At 31.8% G+C, this 23,137-nt stretch overlaps 1 protein-coding gene across 1 annotated transcript in view; it reads right to left on the reverse strand.

The window, feature by feature from the left end:
* The window catches only part of Ptx1 (pituitary homeobox homolog Ptx1), a 104,555-nt gene that overhangs the window by 75,710 nt on the left and 5,708 nt on the right, over nt 1-23,137 (reverse strand). Inside the window, exon 2 of the mRNA XM_088226918.1 lies at nt 16,252-16,980. Coding sequence (XP_088083044.1) covers nt 16,252-16,447 — 196 coding nt within the window. The 5' untranslated portion in view covers nt 16,448-16,980. The remainder of the gene's footprint in view (nt 1-16,251; nt 16,981-23,137) is intronic.

The following is a 23,137-nucleotide window of genomic DNA, read 5'->3' on the forward strand; positions in this document are numbered from 1 at the left end:
CACTATTCATTTTTTATATCCATTTTGAACATTCAACGCTTCAGTTAGTCAATGTTTATTATAAATAAATATTTATATAATTTATACCTATTACGTTAACACACTAATGCATACCCACGCTTTGGCGTGTTAACGCGCTTTTCGTTTCTGTGATTCCAGGACCTGCCATACTCAAGAAGCGTTTATTCGCGCTTAACTTATTATTGATTTAACGGGCTAACTTAACGTCAAATATACCGAAACATTATATATGTATTTTTAAGATGCAGAAATGGTGTGTTTATATAATATCGTAAGTATTTATATATCACGGGATAGTTACCACAACTACATAGGTAACTTTAACATCAGCATTTTTAAATTACCCTTCCACCATAACTACTTACTATAAATACACAAGTCATGCGTTCAAGTCATGATAACACTTTATACAATATGTACAGAAGAGAATTAATAGGCTTGATTCATGCTCTTCATTCATAATTCATTTAATCATTAAATCAAATGTAATTTTCCACTCTTACTTTCCTTCAATCATCCTTTACCACTCCTTATCAATTTCCTTCTTTTCCTTTTCACTATCTCCTTGTTTTAGTCATATTTATCTTATTTTGATATATAGTATATTTATTATTTGAACAGTTTAAACTTCAGGCCATCCTCGCTTTATTACAGTATTATTTAGTGAATACATATAATTGGATGGAGGGCCTGCCATCCAATTATATGTATTTACTATGAATACATTTTATATAGTTTTTTTAAAAATATATTAATTTAACCTGAACATCAGTTTCTATTAGAAATAAATAAAATAAATAAAAATAATATGATTTTAATGAATTACTACTTGCCTGTTTGTAGCATTCATGGAGTATTTTTAAGGGTATAAGAAGCAAACTTAGAAATCTCCACCAAAAATAAAAAAATAGGTATTGATTTCTAAATAAACTACACATAAAAACCTACCTTCCTAAATAAAAGCATAATTCAAAACCGTCTCTAAATCTTGCAAAAACAGATCTCAATTATACTAATTGATACCGCAAACTTGGCATTCTACATTGAGTAAGTGAAGCATTGTAATTAGAAATCTCACAATTATTTTTTCAAGTTTTTCACAAATATCTCAGTAACTCCTTTAATGGAGATTTTAAAGCTTGTTTCTAATCCCTTATCTGTCTTTTTAATGGGTAACTCAAAAATGGTTTGAAGTTACATACCTAGTACCTAGTTGAAGTAATGAGGAAGTTAAGTGGTTTCAAAATATATATATGTATAAATATATATATGTATAAATATATATATATATATATATATTAGTTAATCGGCTATTGAACTGTGCCAAAAAAAAAAAATTAAATTTCCATTTATCGTATTATCAGCGCTCCGATTTTGTATTTCTGGAATAATTCGGCGTGTGACGTCAAAGGTTCTCTTTTACTTGTTCTCAATCAGTTCTGCCCATTGGTCCATTCACGAGAGCTCTCTTTTCATTGGTTGATTCATATGAACCAGTTACGTCGTTCAAAGTAGTTCATTTTTATTAAAATATTTTTTATTATGTTTTTTGTCCATTTTCAGGAAACATTGCCGTACAATTCAATGCTCCAATTTTGACCGCGCGCAAGAAAACATTTATTGTATCCAATTTCCCGTAGGGCTGAAGTTCTTCAATACACCACAATATATGTATCTAAAATTTAAGCATCTATGTTTTATAATATAGTTTAATTTTGTATATTCTTTAAATGAAGTTTATTGAATCTAAACGTCAATAAAATACAACTGTATAATACAAATCAACAATTGGTAAATTAAACTCAACTAACGAATAAATTTAAATCCACAACTCCATTCAAATCAACAAACTAAAATCAATAAACATAAATTTAATGACCAGCTGTCTGAATCGGATGTCAAATATTCGGAGTACCTCTTTCCAAACAGCCTGTGCTTGAAAAAATCTTTACAAACCTTTGTTGGCGAAGCCTGAATTTCAAAAGCTACCTTCTTGTTTAATCGTATTTAGTTTGAGGCAAAATAATAATGTGATTATTTTTGTTTTTTTATTCTTAAAAAAAGAATTTAAAAAATTGGCCTACTGCGTACTTTCATCTCAACGTACTCAAAAATGTAATCAAAATTTTAACAATGAATATTTATTTATACAAAGAGTTCATACATTTTAGGAAAAAATAAGAGAAAAAAAAACAATAGACAATATAAACAAAATTGAACTGACTCCATTAACTCGGCAATAGTTATTCCTACGTACCGTTCCCATAGAAAAAACCTTATGAACATTTTCAAAGATGAATGGTAATTAAACTTTTAGTACAATTATTATATGACACAGTACTTTATAATTTTCTTATTATAATAATATTTTAAAATATTGTATTATTTTGTTTGTAATTGTTTCAAACTTCTACTGAATGTGTTATATAATTTTTAGGTTTCATTTTTGTTTCTCAATAAAAAAGTTAAAAGTAATGTATGTTTAAAAAAAAACAATTAAACCGAACATGTTCAAATTATAAGTTTTGTAAAATGCAATTTAGTCGTATATATTAATAAAATAAAAATAATATACAAAAAAAATTATAATAAAAAAAATATAGATATACATACATATTTAAAATAAATTAAATTAAGTAATAACATAAATGGAATAAATTAAATTAACTACATTAATGAAAAAAAAAAAATCAAATAAATATAATGAGTGAAATAAATAAAGTAAAATTTATAGATAACGCAATATTTTTTTAAATATTTGCAATTTACAATTTGCCGCCAGTTGTAAGCCTAACGAATTGTGGACTTACTGGTTACAAAATTAATAACATGTAGGCATACAAATAACAAAAATTATACCAAGCTTCAAAATAAGAAAGACAAAATTGAATTGTAATATTTGGTTCCCTCCGTAGCCTAGAGTAAGTCATAAAAAAAACCTACTAGTATTCTTGTGCAGTAAACCATTTGGTCAAATTGACCTTTAATATATTGAAATTGTTTTTACTGCTTATTGCCTATGCTTTTACTGCTTATGATTATGCTGTTTTTGAAGACATTCTTCTTAAAAAATGTTGTAAAAAAAACAAAAAAATATTTCACTAATGTTTTTCTCAACCAAAACCCAAATCTCTATTTTTTTGATAAAGTATGAAACATTTTTCATCCCCCATTATTCGTAGTAAAACCCTATGAACATTTTTTCGAAATTGGGCATACGCTTCATTATTTTTAAATGACGGTTACTGGAAATATTGATAATTTATCTTGCAAATCATAGTTTTTATTGGGGAAATACAAGTCATATTATGTCAACAACATTTATCATTATTTGTTTGCGAACTTTTGTACATAAACAATCACCCTTTGTGCGGCCCAGGGGTGTAGCCGGAGCACAATACTTTGTATGAGATATTTATAAATACTTTCACGGGGCGGCATACAACCGAGCATATAAATCACTTCGTACTGGACATTGTGACAGAGAGACAGACAAAGCGACAGAAATACAAATAGCCTAATGTTTAATCGTAACTGCGGTTAACGGAAATCTGTGCAAACATAATTTGTAATAATACTTTGTTCAAAATTACCCACTATTTAAGGGAGGAATTCGTTTATTGTTCTAATATTACGTTTTTCTACGAAAATATTACACTAACACAAGTCAGAAATATAACTTCCAGAACCAAACTATGGAAGTCTACACATTTACAGGGCTTATAACCTAATAAGAAAATGCCTAGACTTCCATATTCCCTTCTCAATAATGTTTTCCCTCTCTGTTGAAATAAATTTAAATATAAATAACTCCCTAGGGAGGAAATCCAGCCAGTCTGCAAGCATTTGGACATACTTAAAAATTATTGAACTAACTACCTGGTAAAAGAAGAAGTATACAAATTAGAAAATTGTTTTCAGGCGGCCTAGTAGGTGATTTGGTTCAGCCGGATGAATCTCACCCACGTGATAAAGGTTTCAGCTCTTTGACTTCACAAAAGTCAACAGATGGAAGAGTTGAGGAAATGTGGATGTTTAAACATGGGCAGAATGTGAATGTTACACAGTGTGTAAAGTGGCCATTTAAACCAGCCAATGACAGGTCGTAAACCCTGTAAATGCCTAGACTTCCATATTCCCTTCTCAATAATATTTTCCCTCTCTGTTGAAATAAATTTAGAAAGTTCAGTGTTTTTAAAAAAAATAATTATTTGTTAACAGACTATTAAACTAAGCCATTTTTTATATATTTTTTTAAATATGGAATTTACAGCGCTATGATTTTTTAGCTTTTAATTACTGACATAATGCATTAAGCCATTAAAACAAGTTCCGAGTCTTCGAATTCAAAACTTTTTATTCTTCCTCTTATTTCTCCAACAATTTGATATTTATATATATATTTTTGTAAGCATTGAAACAGTAATTTTTATTCAAAGCATAGCATTAAATTTTAAATCAGCATCTTGCATCTACATTTAAAAATATTTTAAATATATAAAGACTTTTGACTTAATGCATTCTGTCAGTATAGCCTAGATATCGTATTATTTTTATTCCCCGACTAGCCTTTTACCTACACGAGCACAATGTGGACAGTGACAGATCAAATTAATTGGAAAATCTAGTGACAGATGCGCTGCTCATCAATATTTCATTGCACACCCGGGGATGGAAGGGGGTGACACGTCAACGGGTTAAATAAGTCAAATCGACAATCAATGTTTGCACTGTAAGGTACCAAAGGGTTAAGGGATGATGCATCCCTGGTGTACTACCAAATATGATATTATTTCCTCTGAGATTTATTAATCATCAGAAAAGGACAAAACGTATTAGTAGAAGGTTTAAACAGTATTATAACATACATAGTAAACGATGGTCATTTCCATAATTTCTGCCAAAAACTAATAAATTGAAATTAAATTCAACAAAACTCAAATTTGAACACGTGCTCCACGAACCTACCGCCTGATAGAAATAGGCTATTTTTATTTATTTGACACTTTATATACATATACAATAAATATACATATAAGGGCGGGCATATTTCCTTAAGGCAATTTCTTCCTACCTACCCAAACCGTTAGTTTAAGTTTAAGAAAATTATAAATACATGAACATATTGAATCTTACAAATTTTATACAAAAATTAAAAGCAAGGATTAAGAAAAATAAATATAAATAAAAAAATTAAAAAAATAACACTATACTATGAATATATTTTTAATTACCGCCCTAGGAAAAGATTTTAAAAGCCTCAACCAAACCAACTCGGGTGATTTTGTTTTTAAGAAAACAAGTAGAACTTTAAATAATGTTTATAAATAGAGGTTAAAAACAGAGCTTAATATGCTTTAATTTGTATTATGATAATTTTTTTTCATTCGTTTCATATTTTATGTTGTATATTCAATTATGTATATATTTAATATTGGTGATAAAAATACCCATTCGTAGTTTCGACGGAAAGCAAATAAAAGAAAATAAACGATTCTAACCTTAAAGAATTAAGTTATGATTTTATCACTGACTTATAATTGAGATTTTTTAAAAGAAATTATTCTTAAATTTGTCGTGTCGTTTTCACCAACATCTGGCCATTTCACGCGCAATAAATAATATAAAATTCAAATGATGGCAGATACAAATGCCAACCAGATTGCACTATTTAGGACTGGGAAAAAAATACCGTTTGTTATTGGCGGGCGTGGTCGCCATAAATTCTGACAAAGTGTCCGGAAAGCAAACATCCCGCCCGGCGATCCCTTTCGCCTTATGCTGCCCTAGTACTCCCCTGATACAAAAAACGAGATACAGCCTGGCTTAGTGTAAAATGTCTTTTCATTATCTCACTCTGAATTATCACCGATGGAAATGAAAAATATCCTTTGAAAAATAAAATAATGTGTTGAAAAAATACTGAATTATTTCTGAATACTTCGGCCATTCGATACTTCTTATACCCTGATGCCGCCATCAGATAAATGTTATTTAATGTACCGATAAATGACTACAATTTCGTTTACATGATTTTCATGGGAATCACATGCCATGTCATCAAAATAAAAGATGTTCAGAATTTTTTAAGTGTCGTTTTACGGAACTTTAATCATTTGTATTTGACGGAAAGCTTCAAAGATTTGAAAATGTTGTTTTAGGATAATTTTTTGGTTTACATATTTTTTTTTAGTTTTTTTCGTTTTCACATGTACGCAACAACTCGTCGTTATAAAATTTGATTCATCAGTTAGAAATACATATAGTTTTTATACGCATTGTTACAGGGCCAGACCGCGAAACATTCCTTATCGTAAACTTTTGCAAAAATCCTAATATTTAAAAAAAATCTGTTTCTTTTAATGATTTGTTTTTTAATCGAAATTTGTAAATTGAGCGAATCCTTTATTTCTTGGACTAGCATCCCTTCCACAAACGTCTACCTCTCCCCTATTTAGCCTCTTCCCAATTACGACTCCGGTGCGTATAGCTTCGTTGGTCAAATACGTTTTCAATCAAAAAAATATTTTTTTTAAACAAATCAATTTTACAAATAATTCATTAGGATATTTTTAAAAGTACATCATAAAAAATATTGCTATGAAGTTTCGCGGTATGGCCCTGAAAAACCGTGTATTTTACAAAATTTATGTTTGGGCTCTTTAAGTCAATAAAACGGGGCTTTTTAGAACAGTTAATTTTCTAAATTACACCTAAATGTTATATTTTTTAAACCATTTTACTCAAAACGTAATTGTGCATACTGCATAACATTAAAAAAAAAAATGGAAATATATCTCTTATTTCACATTTATTTCCAAACAATGTTTCTGCTCATCAAAATTTACAATGGACATAAAAATGTTCCATCAAATTAAACATGTTCAACCCTACACGTAAACGGATTATTTATTTTTGAATGGTACCTACCTACGTATTATTTTTTAAAACTTTTTTTTCGTTTTTACGAGATGCGCTTGCTTAATCTTCACTATCATAATTGTAAAATGCGCACCGGCCGGATTGACAGTGCCTTAGTAATAAGTATTTTTTCATGTTTTTTATTTTATTTTAGGTACCTACATATAGTATACGAGGTTACGAAACGGTTAAAAGAAAAATATAAAAAAAACACTAATCGAATTCTGTACCCACATTATGTACTTATTTACCTACCCTCATAACTCCTATGAAAAACAGAATTAAAAATTCCAAATATCTTAGATATTTTATAAAAATGTAAATTATTTTTAAAAATTAATTGAATAACATTGATTCAGAGGGGTAATTTAATTTAAGTAAATTTATTTAGGTGCGTTGCCCGATGTTTATAACGAGATGTGATTCGCCATTTTTTATCCTTCCAACCCACAGACTTGATAGCAATTGAATAAATGAAAAATAGCTGATTCAGGAAAAACGTGCCTCTCTTAGGCAGGTAAAGGACGTAAGCTATAATGGGCTCTACGGAAGAGGCTCAGACGAATCATTAACGCGGGCTTAGCCCTGATCCCGAGCCTAAGTCTAGAGTGCTTCGCGAATAATTGGTTGGAGGATAGAGATTAGAGGGCCGAAGTGTAATACAGAGCCATCAATTTATCGGCAGGTGGGTCCAGAGAAATGGAGATGAAGAGAGTAGAAGTACGCTTTTTCCATGTTGTATCAATAATTATAATACATCACCTTACTGTCCGGGCGGATGAAGACAGTTCTACATATGAAATAGAATCAGGATCCAGGATGAGCGTTTTTTACTCGATGACTAGATACTCATAGCCAAAATTCCCGAATAATGAAATCGAGTAGAATAAGTCGGCTTCGTAGTGCAGTGGTTGACTCATTCACTTACTACACTTAAGGTCCCGGTTTTGTTAATTGCAGGATTGACGTGAAATATTGAATTAAAGGGTAGTTTCCATTGCAGTATTTCATTGTATCTAAACCGGCACCCGAAGCGTAAGATTAATCACCTTACCGTCATTTAACAAATATATAAATATATATTTATATATATATATATATATACATATATAAATTTACATATAATTGGATAATTTTTACAGCGCCATTTTTGTGAAATTCACCTCAAGGGCGCTGTACAAGAAATAAATATCCCAGACCGTCTTGCAGCTACCGAGCGTGTGGACGGTTGGGATTCTAGTTCCTCGTTTCCAATTGAGATCATTTAAAATCATAACAGATAGGAGCTTGATTACAGCAGGTCTTGCAGCTACAGGGCGCATTTAAGGTAAGAAATCTAGACACCATTTACACATTTTTTAATTGATAAAAATATTTGCTGTATTAATGAAATTAAAAAAAAAACTAAAGCAATAATAATATAAATAATAAAAAGGAGTAAGATATCAACACGTTTTTCAGGTACTAAGCGCATGAAAGGTTGGAATTCTAGACCCCATTTACAAAATTGAGGTAATTTATAATTGATAACATTTACATATGGAAGCTAAATTACCAATTGTCGTGCAGTTACAAAGCGCATGAACGAGTAGAATTCTAGAAAGTTAAAATGATATCAATAAATTTACAAAAAATAAACGTAAATCCATACACACTGCGTGTCCTACGCACCATCGGGTGCGGATAACGACATGGTGATGTCATCGTGAATGTTCCTAATACTAAGTTTACTACATTTAGAGTAAGAGTACATTTGTCTTGGGCACAAAATCAAATTGGGAAAATTTAATCAAACTGCGGAACTGCCTAGACGAATCGAGTTAAGTTGGGCTGCGTTTGGGATGCTGAAACATGTTTTCACAAATAAGGATATTCCAAATAATCCGAAGGGCAAAGTTTACAACTCTTGTGTTCTGCCGGTAGCAACATACGGTCTTGAAACCATATCACTCACTGCTGTGAGGTAAGTGTTCACAAAATTAAGTGCACTCAGCGGTCTATTGAAAGACAAATGCTGGGCGTCTCCTCAAGAGACCGAATAAGGAATGAGGAGATAAGACGCCGTACAAAGGTGACCGATATCGCAGAAAGAGTGGGAAGACAAAAATGGCAGTGGGCGGGTCATGTGGCGAGACAAGAAGTCGATAGGTGGACCCCCAGAATGCTAAACTGGAGACCTTACGAAAGTAAAAGGAAAGTAGGGAGACCGCAGAGGAGATGGACTGACGACGTCGTCGAACTTGTGGGCCATGGATGGAAACAGAGTACCCTGGACAGAAAAACATGGAAAAATTTGGAAGAGGCCTATATCCAGCAGCCGGAAGAAACGGGCAGATAAGAAGAAGAAGAATACTAAGTTTACTATATTTTTGTGGATTTGAATATGTATAGTTACAAAGATAACTGCCTAATATTTTTAAATCATAATTTATTAACAAAATCAACTAAAAATATTTATCATACATGTTCAGACCGAATTTTGACAGTAAATTTACATCCACCTACCCGTCCTTCCCACTTTCCTATCACAGCTTCACACAAAATAACAACGCGTGTAGTGCTTGTCAAAAGCACATTAAATCCAGTACTAAACTAATGTCAGACCAGTAAAGTGCTACCGATACAAAGCTGAGCTCGAGAAAGATCAAAGATCGAGCTGTTGCGAGCGTCGCGAGTCCGTCAGCTTCTTCACCAGGTTCTAGCACCGCATCGCGCCTCAACACAACAGCAGGATACCTTCCCCTTCAACCTACAGTCCACTCTCTAAATTTTCCACCTCCAGGAAGATCTATTTCTCTTAACGCCTAGTCCACTCCTCAACAATATAAATAAAACTCAAACTACAACAAAAAAAACAAAAAAAGTGAAAATCGCAACCTTTATTTTGAACTTTCTAAGATATGGTAATTTAACACGAGTACTGATTTTTTTTTAAGTGCTCAAATTATGTTTGATGTTCATTGTGAAATTTGAATATTTTTATGATCATTTCGTAGCTTTCGTCGGTAAATTATTGCATTCATTCATTTATGTTACTCACAAATTCGTAAAAGACTTAGAACATTTGCACGGAATATTCGAGTTTACTATATTGACAATCGGTAAATTTTGAAATTCTATATAAGTTAGAATATGACATTAGGACATATATGAAGTTTAGTGTTATTTGTCAAAAAAATCGCTTGAAACTTCAGTATAGTTAACATTATAATGAGTTACGATTGATTTTAGTCAATAAAAAATATAAATAAATAATAATATAATTTTGACATTATTGTGTTTCTTTAAGGGGTTTACAATTTTAGAACGCCCGCACATTATTCTACCCCCATATTTGGTCCACCACTAAAACCGCGATATGGTAGAAGAGTTTTGTTGCAAATTAAATAGATTTACTTAAATACAAAATTAATTAAATAGTAATCTATCTAAAATGAAGAACGTGATTTTTGTTATATTTTTAAGATCAAATGGTAAAGCTTGAATTTTTTAAAATTAATTTAAACTTTGTGTTTTACAAAATTTATTAAATGAGGCGAAATATTTTTAAATGGTTAAATTTTTACAATCTTACAATGAAAGTTTAATAAAACACTCAACTTTTAATTGTCTACCATACAAAATTAAAAATCTCATAAATTTAATAAATAATCACAAATAATGTTTTATGTACAATCATTAGTCTTGATTTGCCGCGTTAACTAAAGTTTCAGCCAATTAAGGCCGAATTATTTGATTATTAGTAATACCTAGTTATAAATCAATAGAAATAGCTTTTTTTTCATACGAAAAAGATTATTTTTTTTGTATCCTGCTATTACTTTACTAATGCTAAATCAACCAGGCGTATGTTATTATAGTATGTACCTAACTAATTCTACTCAATCATAAAAATAAATGCGAATGTTTTATTTCTCATGCAAAATTTTTTTTTGTGTATTTTGCTAGCTGTTTCTCACGAAGTAAAATTAAAATAAGATTACAATTTTAATAAAAAAAAATATTTAACGAAAGATTAATTTTATTAAAATTGCTTTATTTTGTTCGTTTTATACATTTAGTTTATTTTATCTATTACAAAAATACACATATTACATAAAATGTGTAGTAATGTATGCCAAAATCCATGGGACCAAAAGCCCTGTATTGACTTTGGAATGTTAGGATTCAACATTATGAAAAGTGACAGCATACATATTATTTAAAAATACAAAAAAAAATGTAACAAAAAAATATTTATTTTATATCTGTATCACTATCTGAACAGCACGCAGCACTATGTGTGGACCAAAATATGATGAATAATAAATAAATTCAACAATGTCTCTCACCAGTTTCCTATAATGGTCTCTTCCCCTAGACAGAATATTATTTTTAATATTTCTTCTAAGTGCATGAACCCTGGTATCTCCTGATTCATAATAAATGTTTTAATTTGTTGAAGAAAATGGCTTTAAAAAAAGTTTTTTTAATTGTGTCATACTTATTATATCGATGGCCAGGTCGACATATACTAAACAAAACTACAAACTACAAACTTAATGCACTGCCAGTGACGGAAAGTAATGAAGCAATTTGCAAACGTTTACAAAGGGATTAACAAAAAATGCAATATGCAACAATCGCATTAGCTTTTCATTCAAATCGACTTAAAAAGCCCCCCTCCCATGATAGATTACAATCTAACACATTAGGCAAGTGCATAATCTGGAGGTAGGTTTTATTCATATTGAATATATTACGTTTAACTATTACGAAAAGTGTCTTATTTTTATGAATAAATATTTTTTTATTTCTTAAATTTAACCTTAATCATGAGATGAAAAAACCGTTAAACATAGAAAAAAACGAATTCGAATGAAATAAAATTGTCACTTGCCGAAATAAAGTATAATTTAAACATGAATTTGACGTTATTAATTCGTGTTGTGAGACGTAATATTTGCATATTGAAAAACAAAAACAGAGGAACCCTACTTTTTTTTCAATGCAACCTTATCGTGTGTATAAAATGTGATCTTTGTTAGAAATATTAATTTACTACGCGTAAATATCTACTTGACATACGAATAGTTACGGTGTTTGGTATACGTTACCATCTATTTTTTATATTTTATAATATGGTTTATTGGTGGTCAACGATGCGTTAATTTAACATTCAAACAAACCATCACGCCACGATCGCTTTTCCTCCACATTAACACATCTCGGCATGCACGCACGCCGATTCTTCGAGCCTAGTTGGATTCGGTTAAACCACGTATTTCTCGGTTTTACTCGTTTTTTGCATCCATCACCATTTGCATCATGAATATTTTAAGTCGTTTTTTTGCTGTCCATTTGCTCTACATGGCCAAACAAACGCAGGACCCCTTTCTCAATTTTGCCTTTGACGCTTTTCTCAGCTTTGCATTACTGCGCGAATCTTCATAATACCACGTGTAAACCAATAAAAAATGAAAGAATATTTAAACTTATATTAATAAACGTATAATTTAAAAATTGCCTTGATGAGTATTTAATAAAATCGCTTTGCTTAATATTTTCAACTAGCGTTAGAGAAAAAAACATATTCCATATGTGGAGAGACTGGAAACTCTCGGTCTCACAACGCTGCAGGAACGGCGAGAAAGGGGCGACCTGATAGAGACATACAAGATACTCAACAGTCACTACAGCTGCCCAAATTTGGATCCCATGTTCAAGCTTAAACAAGATGCCCGTCTTTGAGGCCACGGTCTTAGGCTGGAGAAAAAGAGATGCAATCTTAATCCACGGAAGCATTTCCTGAGCAATAGGGTTGTTGATGGTTAGAATAAGCTGTCACAAGAGCTGATCTCAATGGGTTCAAAAATGGACTTAATTTGTTTTCGGAATAGTTAGAGTGCGCCAACAACCAACTTTCGTTTAAATAGCTTTAAGCTGCTCGCTTAAAACTAATAATAATAATAATATTCAGTATTATTTTTAACTACACGAAATTCATTATCGTAATCCCTTTTTAGATTATATTGACTATACCCCCAAATAGCGTACGCCACCACAGCCAATTGTGCCCCTATCCATGAATATGTGTTCGTTCAGTAGTCAGTAGGTTCGTCACTGTCCGACCCCGACATACGATGCTCCCTAGTCTGCCCGTCTGCGTCCCCCGGGATACGGCCGCACGCCACTGCGCGCATTAGATGACAAAGGTGGCAGAGATATAATAATATCATTACAATGTAAACCTATACTATATACAATACGACAAGACAAATTATTATTATCAACAGTAAACTATTAAATAATAGGTCGACAAATGTCTATCATCTTCAATAAATTTACGTTACCTTCGTACATTATTGAATTCAGTAATTCTTAATTGTGTATGTTAATTATACAGACATTTAAAATTTACTAGTTGGAATTTAAATGCGGTTAAAACGCATTGAAAGTATCAAAACCTTTTTATTTTTAAGTAATGTGTTTTTTTTAATAAACGGTTTTGTAGTGGCAAAATTGTATGCTTTATTACTTTTTCATGCGTATTTATTCATCATGATTATTATTCCCTTTCCGCACCTAATGATCCATAGGACACTGCATTGGTACACCAATCGCAGCGTATCTTGCTCATTTTTGTTACATGAAGGTAAGATTGTCAGTCTTACGCTTCAGGTACCAGTCCAGGGACTATGAAATATTCTAGTATGAAAACACCCTTTTAAATAAATATTCCATATCAACCATGTCGGGAATCGAACCCCAAACCTCTTGCATGGCAGGCTAACGCAATGACCATTACACCACGAGACCGAGGCGTATTTATTACTTACTAATTTAAATAATAAAAATATCTGGTTACGCCACATGTACTATATGTGTTTGTATAATAGCACATTTACTAGATTGTGGCGTTAGATTGATTTGCTACCTACTGGACTCTGGTAAAAATGTTGTAATTCCTACTGAAAATACCATATTCCGGCAATAATGACAACCAAATTGTCACCGAGTGAACGCGTGTTTTCATATTCCCAGCGCGATCGCAAATAATTTGTTTAGCGATTCAAAATCTACTGTGTCGTGACTTCGCATATTAATAATAATAAAAATACCGACAATTATCGATCCTTCCTGACCACAAGATCTGATCCTGCCTGCCGCGAGAAAAGTTGCGCTTAATAAAGTGTCAAGAACCCAAGTACAAGGTAGGTAATTGCATTCATTTGTATTAGAGTTCAGTGACAAAGAGTGTAACGATAGCGCAAATCCGCGAACCAGTAATTTGACCGTCCATCAGCTTCTGGCTGATGGCGCGATCAATATCACTCGTGGAACAAAATTGAAAAATGAAATTGAAATCTTTTACCTTCTTCGCTTGCTTCGCAGTCATTCTTGGACAGATATTTTAAAATTCTTACATTATTTTAATTTTAAAATACCTATGAAATTCGCTAATTTAATATTTATTTCTCATTGCTGATTGATTGATGTTATAAAACAAAGCGTAACTGGCAGGCAGAAAATACTGTGTGCTATTTATTAGAAATGAACTAGACCAAAACACGTATTCGTCAATTATTATGAGCCCAAATTAACCCAAGACGCAACATTTTTTCTCAATTTGTTTTATTTCTCCCTATTTTTTTTAATGCTTTATTACGGATTGATATTTAATAATTATGCGCATATGATACGTGTGAGAATAAGATCTACATTAATATCATTTTTTGAGTATTGGATGTTGATAATATCTTTGAAAATTTCATAAGAAATTCCGTCTCATCTGTGTAATACGAGTATTATGTGAAATTAGTCAACAATTTCACTCACGCATATTTCAGGGGGAAGGTAATTTGTATCGCTTTAACGCGATAGTGTATGTATTTATTATTATGCATTGTGTCTCGGGTAATTTGTTCCCTTAGTGTGGTCCCCATAGGGTGAACACAGTACAACCCCTCGCTAAACCAACACCTACACGCTGTGTTAACTTTGTGAAAGGGTCTACTTTGTTCAAATGTTTTTTATAACACAGGGGTGATATGGAAAAAATGATAATTGTTGATGCACTTACCCACTTTTTTGTCAGTGCATTTTTGTTTTTTTTTATCTCTAAAAAATGTATAAAAAATCATCATTTTTATCCATGACTTTTATTTTATATTCCAACATTGCGTTTTTTACAACTCAAATACAGCTGCGCTTTTTTGATTTATTTTACCTTTATCCTATTTTTCGATTTGTAAACTAAGAAGTACATATCCATTTTATTTAACAGTATTTATCGGTGATTAAATTTAGCACGTTTAGAGTTAGTATTTTAAAATAAAAAGAAATACCCACGACTTATCATAAAAAGTTTAGTAACTCAGCCGATTTCATATCATACCTAACACATATTTTTATAATACACATAAGTTAAAAATATTATGTTTAATTTGTGGCTTTTGGTCGACATCAGAAACCCTGCAAAGCTTTTTGAAAATGTAGTTGTTGTAACGGAAAACTAGTAAAAGTTAGCTCAAAGTTAAAAGCTAAAAGTCAATATTAAGTCTTATACAGTCATTTTTAATATCCTAGTGAGATGGACCTTAAATCATTGTTTTTTTTTTACGTTTTTTAACATTTAGAATATATAATTTAAAAAATAAAAAAGTCAAAATGAAGAATGTTAGACACTGTGTGAAGAGACCACTTCAACCAACTACATATATTTAATTCTCTATGAAGCTCTCTTATTGATATGAGGCCCGTTTCACATGTATCGTCCAAATTTATACGGCACGGTTAAATTAGGGAGGGTGGATACTTATTTATTATTTTGTTTTTTTCTTTAAGTATCTACTCTCAGGAAAAAAATGCAAACAGAAATCGTTTGGAAATTAATCGATCTCAAGGTGTACTGCGTTTACCTGTCATTAAATAAACATGATTTTTTTTAAAAATAGTTTTAACGTTATAAAAATCAATTCGCCCTACGTTATTTTTTCGTGCCATGTGGATTTTACCTTTGGTGTGAAAACGGCATATCGAATTAAGCTTTCCTGCGCCGCGATTATGAACTCTATCTTCATTAATACATATCGACACGGTATACACTAAAATTGATATTTAGGTATGTACAAACATGTGTATATTTGCATAAAAATTCAAAGTTGCAAATTGTAAACATATTCTATTTTTTCATACTAAAAACTTAATTTTACTTTGTAGATAATATCAAAGATAAATTTTTACTTTCCATCAGAACACGGACCCTGGTTTTCCGAAGCCAATTCCGAGTCGACCAAAAACCGCATCGTTTGAAACGTCACTCACCACGTTTCAGCTTCTCCAGCGGCTCATGGTGCGAGTGGTGCGCGGGGTGGGCGGGGTGCGCCGGGTGGGCGGGGTGCGCGTGGTCCGCCAGGGGCGGAGCGCCCATCAGCCCCGCGATGGGCTCGTGCAGGTGGTGCAGCGCGTGATGGTGCTCGCCGCCCACCAGATCCTGCAGACACAGACCCCCCGCCTCGTCCATGGGCCCCCCGGGCAGGAAGGACGCCAGCCCGCTCGGGAACACGTCCTTGTACACGCGAAGGTGAATGGTGGAGCCTTTGGAGACAGGAGACTCAACTACACCACTGTACCACAGTGTAGCTCCACCAAAACGACACCCCTAAGCTAACAAATCACTTTCATACGTTTTTCAAAAGCAATCCGTACAAAATGTATTGTTTCGAAATATTTAACTTGTATTTTAAAAAAAATAAAAATTTCCTGATTAGCACCAACAATCAAAACGAAATAAATACATACAATTTACATTAAAATTATTACTTGAATCTTCTATTTTAATCAGAACACAACCGTGAATTATTGTGGAGTCGTATACAAGATACTGTAATCTATTTTTTTTACTTTACAAATATTTGTTTAAAAATGTTATTTTATGCAGTTCTGTTCGTATTTTGATGCCTGTTTTTATTTAAATTACGCGAAAGTGTAGTAGCTTCCATTTTGTTTCGCTGATTATATTTGACATTAAAGGATTCTCGGGGCACCGTAAGGCATCTGAAACAAAAAAACAAAAAACACGGTTTAATTAACTGTAGTACTATGTATTAAATGCAACTGTTTTATTGGTGAAATAAAAATGCGAGTACATCAGGATATACAAAATATAAGAATATCAAAACAAAATATGGACATCCGCGGTCATCAAATAAAATAAAATAAAAATTTAAAAATGCTTTGGCCGGCTTATAGGAAACAGCAATATCAATTTTACTCAACCAATGTTATTTTTTAATTCAATGGAATAAGCACAACGGGTTCAAAAAAACACCGTTCGAATTTCCCTAGAACGAATATTTAAGTAATCTGCAATGCTAAACAAGGTAAGTCGCAAAGTATTTTAAATCCACGTTGACAAGTTGGTATTCTGACAATAAGAAATAAGATCCCGAAAAATTTGAGCCCAGAACGGCCATCGTTGATCCGATTTGCTCCGCGAAATTAGATTCGCCAACTTGCTTTTTGACGCCTCTTATACATTTAATAAACTCGAGAAAGTGGTTTTAAACACCTATTGTCTCTCGCTTACTTTACGGACGAGGTTAGTTTTTCAAATGCAACTAGATAATTTCCTGACAAAATTGTATTAAAAAATAATGCACTATCAAAGAAGTTGTAACATAAAATTTGGTTTTAAAAAATATGTATGTAAAGCTATTTTATTTAATTTTTATTTTAATTTTATTTTATTCAGAAAACATACAGTCTTACATAAAAAGTATTAAAACAATGATTTTCTAACACAAAAAGACCAAAAAAATATAAACACTAAATGTGACAAAAAAATAAATACATAAGAAACTTAAGTGAGAAAAGAATAATTGTTAACATTTGCGTTTTCCAAGGAGGTTGTCATTGGTAATAATTAAAAATACTAAATGCACACCCCGAGTCATCCACGCACACAATGAAAATATTTAATATTGTTATTTACATATTTTTATATTCGTATTTTTTATGGATCAACTAAGAAAAATGTTTGAGACTAAAGACTAATATTATTTAATAAGTTAATTGGCAATCAATAAGTAAAATAACAATTCAAATTATTACTTTTCATCGTTAAATATGTTCTTTTTCATTTCTCAATTGTTATTCGTCTGTTTACGGGTAAACATAATAACTCAAATCAAATATCATGGAACCTACAATCATATACTAAAAAAAGGATTGTCCCGAGAAGAGTGGTGTGATTTTTTTTACTATTTGCCCATAAAAAAAATGCAAATAGTCAGTCAAATTTTAAAAGCTGTTAGGGATAAAGTGTAAATTCTTTGAGAGAGGAAAAAGTATTTTCGTCTAGTTTTTGTCATTTTCAACTAAAAAAAAAAGATTTTTTAACCTTTCATTTTAAATTCCCTCTCTTGAAGAATTTACGCTTTGTTCTTTACAGCATTTCAAATTTCTGCCGACGATGTAATGCTTGTAGTCGGGGTCTACGTTCGAGGCGCAAGGAAGGAATATGGTAATGTGTTTTGACGCTGCCCGGTTAAGTTTCGATAAAAATTGGCGCTTCGGTATTAAAGAATATAATATATTCCTAAATACTGACCAGTTAGTTTCTATCTAAACGCAATTGGACAGCGTCTCAACACAGTACCGTATCCTTTTCGTGCGCCTTGAACGTAGACCATGACTACATGAATATTTCGCTGAATTTCTGTATTTACCAATTTCGTGAGTACAAACTAAAATACGATTCGTAGCTAGTATCGATTAACCGAACCTTACCATAGTTGAAGGAAGTATCGGGAGTATGGCGCCCGTAGCGAGCGCGGGGGGGGGGTTAGGTGAGGGGATGTGGGTGGAAGTGGAGCTTACGGTCGAGACGCCTAAGCTACAAATCCACCCCGTATAAAAATCACTAAGCACAGTCCCTTAAAACGTGCTAAAACCTCGATTACTCGACTTAAATCCGCACTCTTTATTGTAGGAATCTTCCTCTTACAGGTGAAGGCGACGGAACTAGGATAACGTTTTATCGCCAATATTCTCAATCGGGGTTTAAGCGCTCACTAAACCTTGTTTATTTTTATAACACAGAAACATTTCAGCAGAAGAGACTTGTAAGCAAAATTGGAGGCAATTTGAGGTTAAGGTCGCCCTTGGATAATCGGTACTTTTTAAAGTGCTTGAATGGTCATGATTACGTACTTATCGACCGATATAGACTGCCACCTTGTTAGAGGTTAGGTGCTGACTTTATTTAGTTTAAAAAATGTGACACTTTTTTTCTAAGGCGTTCGATATTTATCAAAATATATTTATAAGGATTTGTACTGTTATTTTTTTATTTTACAAAATTCTTTTACACGTGGTGATGTAACATCGTATTACCTCACGTAAAAGACAGAATATTTTGAAGTTCAGACATTTAAAAAAAAACATAGAGATACATTCACTGTTTGTAATTCCTTTTCCTTAATTCATAAAAATTCTTATATAGTTTAGGCTGGTTATGGCAAAATGAAAAAAATAGGTTTACAATGTTCAAAGCATTTACTTTCTTACAATTAGCCGAAACATCTTTACCTCGAGGTCATTTTTAAATAGTATATAACCAGACCATTGAAAAAAATAATGTGGTAAAATCTAATATCATACATTGTTTGTTAGTCTGTGAGACTTACACTTACATTTTCTTGTCTTTCAGTCCCTATGACTTAAATCAGTCTAATAATTATTTTCAAAAGCAATGGTTAACTTTTTTGGACTGTCAAGTATGTTTAATTTTAAAACCCGTTACTAAATTGTTTTACTCAACGGGAAATTTTACATAACCTGAATTAATGTTAAAAAATGGTTTTCTAAATTTAGCTCTCACCACACTAATTCTGTTTTATTGAAATGGAGCGCACATGAACTCGCACAAGAACTGTATTATTATTGATAGAAATCGCTTATTAATTTCACGACGCATACTTTTGTTTTCATAAGTAAAATGAGACAAAATCCCATATAGGTAACGAAAGCGGACTGTTTTATGTAAAGGAATCAGTTTTGTATGACATGAAAAGTATTTGAAAAAAGGACAGGAGGCCAAAAATGAACCTACATTTGTCACGATGAAACTATTGCACAATTATTGTTTATTTTCTATTTTTATAACGATTAGCGCTTTCACAAAAAATCGAAGATTCCAGAATTGTGTTTCAATTTTGAAATGTTTAAAAGCCTATGCTTATGTGTTAGTGCCTATCGGTGAACCAAGTAAACATACAATGTTTGCCAATACGCACATTTTAATGATTTATATGAAAACTTATTGACACGCACACATAAAGCAAAGGTTATGAAATGTTTGAATGTACTGTAGGTACCATGATCATGGATTAGAGAAAATAAAGTAATGAAATGGAATTGACCAGAAATACTTATTTCTGAACATTGTTGTTTTGTATTTAAGCTTTAACCTATCCATGATAATATTTCAAAATATTTTTTTCGCTTAAACGTATGTAAAAATAAATATAATAACCAAACGCATTCAAAATAAATATAATTTAATACATGTATAGTACATTAGCATAAACTGTAATTACTTCCAACTTGACCCAAGTAGCCAATTACATCTATTTCCACTCACATTTTTACGCCAATGATTAATATCATGAAATGTTATTTATTTACAAACGAAATAAAATATATTGGAGCAGAGATGGAAAACTTCTTTAAAAAAAGAAATACAATAATCTAGGCGTTTACTAGTTTTTGGACCAGTACCCGAGTCAAAAAAGTTGGAGGTAACCTACTAAAAATATTGTTCAAAGGGTGATTTCAATAGACAAATCAGTTCTGTTTTAAACGAGGTTATTGAGGTTACAAAATATATCAGAAGTGGACGGCGAACATCCTCAGTCTAAAAATACCGACTACCATTCTATCGAATCTCACCTAGATACTGATCAAAATGCTTGCAAAAAACAAATGATCGAGTCACACTACAATTTATTGGTGTACCCTACGCTCCATTAGAATCGAATAAAACAATGAAGATGCACTTGTATTTTGTGTAGGTTTTAAAGCTTAAATTTCACTTATAGATATGTACATATTTTAATATTATGTTCAAAATACGATTATGTATATAAAAACATCGACATGTTTTTGAATTCCATTACCATTATCTGCAATTAATTTGATAAAACATTGCTCTGTGAAATAGCCGAGAAATGTAAACACTTAGAGCACCGGCCGAATACACATAGAATTTACCCTGTGCCCGGCCTATTTTTTTAAAATTTCATGTTTTGTGAAGGGTTTCTTAAAGGTGTCATAATTTTGAAAATACCTGGTTAAATCAATTCAAACTTCGTATATTTATTAGAGACAATTAAAAAACTCATTTTTGTATGATAGTTTTGCCAACATTGGCCATTATGGAGAGCCACGTTGCGCATTGCAATGTTCGCACATATACATGGTCTCACCTCTTTTTTTTGTGCTTTGTATCCCGGAGCCGTGTAAACACGTGATTATAATAACCGTGCGTTGTTTCTCGGTCCCGTGTTTTCACGTGGTTAACCAGCAGCGAAAAAGTACTAATTAAAGTCACTAGATGTCGATAAAATGCACTTTTTTAGACAGCTGGTAAACCACGTGAAAACACGGGACCGGGACACAACGCATGGTTATATAATCACGTGTTTACACGGCTCCGGGATACAAAGTGTTAATAATTATTTTGATTAAAACAATTGAAGTATTCGTTGTGAAAATAATAAAAAGTATGTAAAAGAAGAAAACCCTCGAAACTACCATTAGTGCCAAACAATTTGGGAATTTTTCTCGCGTTTTTGACAGAGATTGACATTTTTATTCATTAAAAAAAGTGGAAATTCAGTTTAAAATCCTTTTTTTAATTTTGTGAATTTAATAAGAGTTGTTTTTGTACATGGTTGAAAATTCTCTATCAGTGTAGCTACTATCTCCCGTCGTGTACTTCGGGTCCCGTTATTCCTCGGAAGGTAAATTGTAAAGCAGTTCACGTCCCTTCTCCCGAGTTAGTGTCTCGCCCTACGCAAGTAGTGGTGGCTACCGGAGCCGAGTACCTTCGGAGGACCAGCGTATTGATCTGTTCAGAAGTCGGAAACATGGAGATACAACGTTGTATATTTAGACTGGGAATATTGCTTTAAGTATAATCTCAATTTTACTATTTTGTTTCAAATATAACCGATTTGAATTTTTCAACTTCTCTTGTCGAGTCACAATACCAGTTGATGGTTATGTTTATTACTGTATAAAAAATGGTACGCGGTGATGATAATTTATGTTAACTTTGATTGCAGTACAACGATTAATTACATTTTTTAAAAAATATTATACCTTTAAAATATTAACAATTGATTTTGTTATTTTATTTAAACATATTTTTTGTCAATAACTTGGGTGATTAGATTAGTTTTTGTTTATTTTTGAGGGCCTTCATCGATTTTTCTTAAAAAGAAAAAGATATTTGAAGATAGTGTAGTTGTTGAAATATGTATTAGGATCTTAAATGACGCTTACAACTTATTTTTTCAAATGTCCAAATTTACATTTTAAGGTTCCGCGAATTAGGTAGGTACTTATAATTTTTAAAATAAAGTTATTTCTTTTAATAATAAGAAATAGTTTTAACTTGTTTTATATATTATACTGTTAAAATGTGTAAATAAATATCTAAGTGAGGTATTTTGCATATTTAAAAAAAAATGATAACACCGAAAATTCTGATTATGGGTAAAAGCGTCATAACCAACAATATTCCAATTAAAAGCTTACATAATTTTCAAACTTAGTTTATCTTTTTGAACACACAAACGTTATTGATATCCAAAAAAAATTGTTTAAAAAAATATATATGTACATCGCAGTTCCTGAAAGAAAGTTCTCAGTTATTCGGCATAGTTTACAGAATGTACAAACAGTCATTGCTCTTGTTCGAAAGAGCAGAAAGTTTTGCAAAGAGAAAAATAGTGTTTGAAAGATCCAAGAAAAGATAAAAAAACGTTTGTAGGAAGTATCTAGTGTTGACATATCAACAACAAAATCGATAAAACCACGAAAAAAAACATACATTGAAAAAAAATAGTAAAATGTTTATTTTTATTTACTTAACACTAAAGCTACCTTATACCGATACCGAGGCTTTTAACCATACCGAAAAGTA

The sequence above is a fragment of the Micrasema longulum genome, unplaced genomic scaffold (assembly GCF_059751315.1).
Source record: "Micrasema longulum isolate JH-2025_06_02 unplaced genomic scaffold, ASM5975131v1 h1tg000473l, whole genome shotgun sequence".
NCBI lineage: Eukaryota > Metazoa > Arthropoda > Insecta > Trichoptera > Brachycentridae > Micrasema > Micrasema longulum.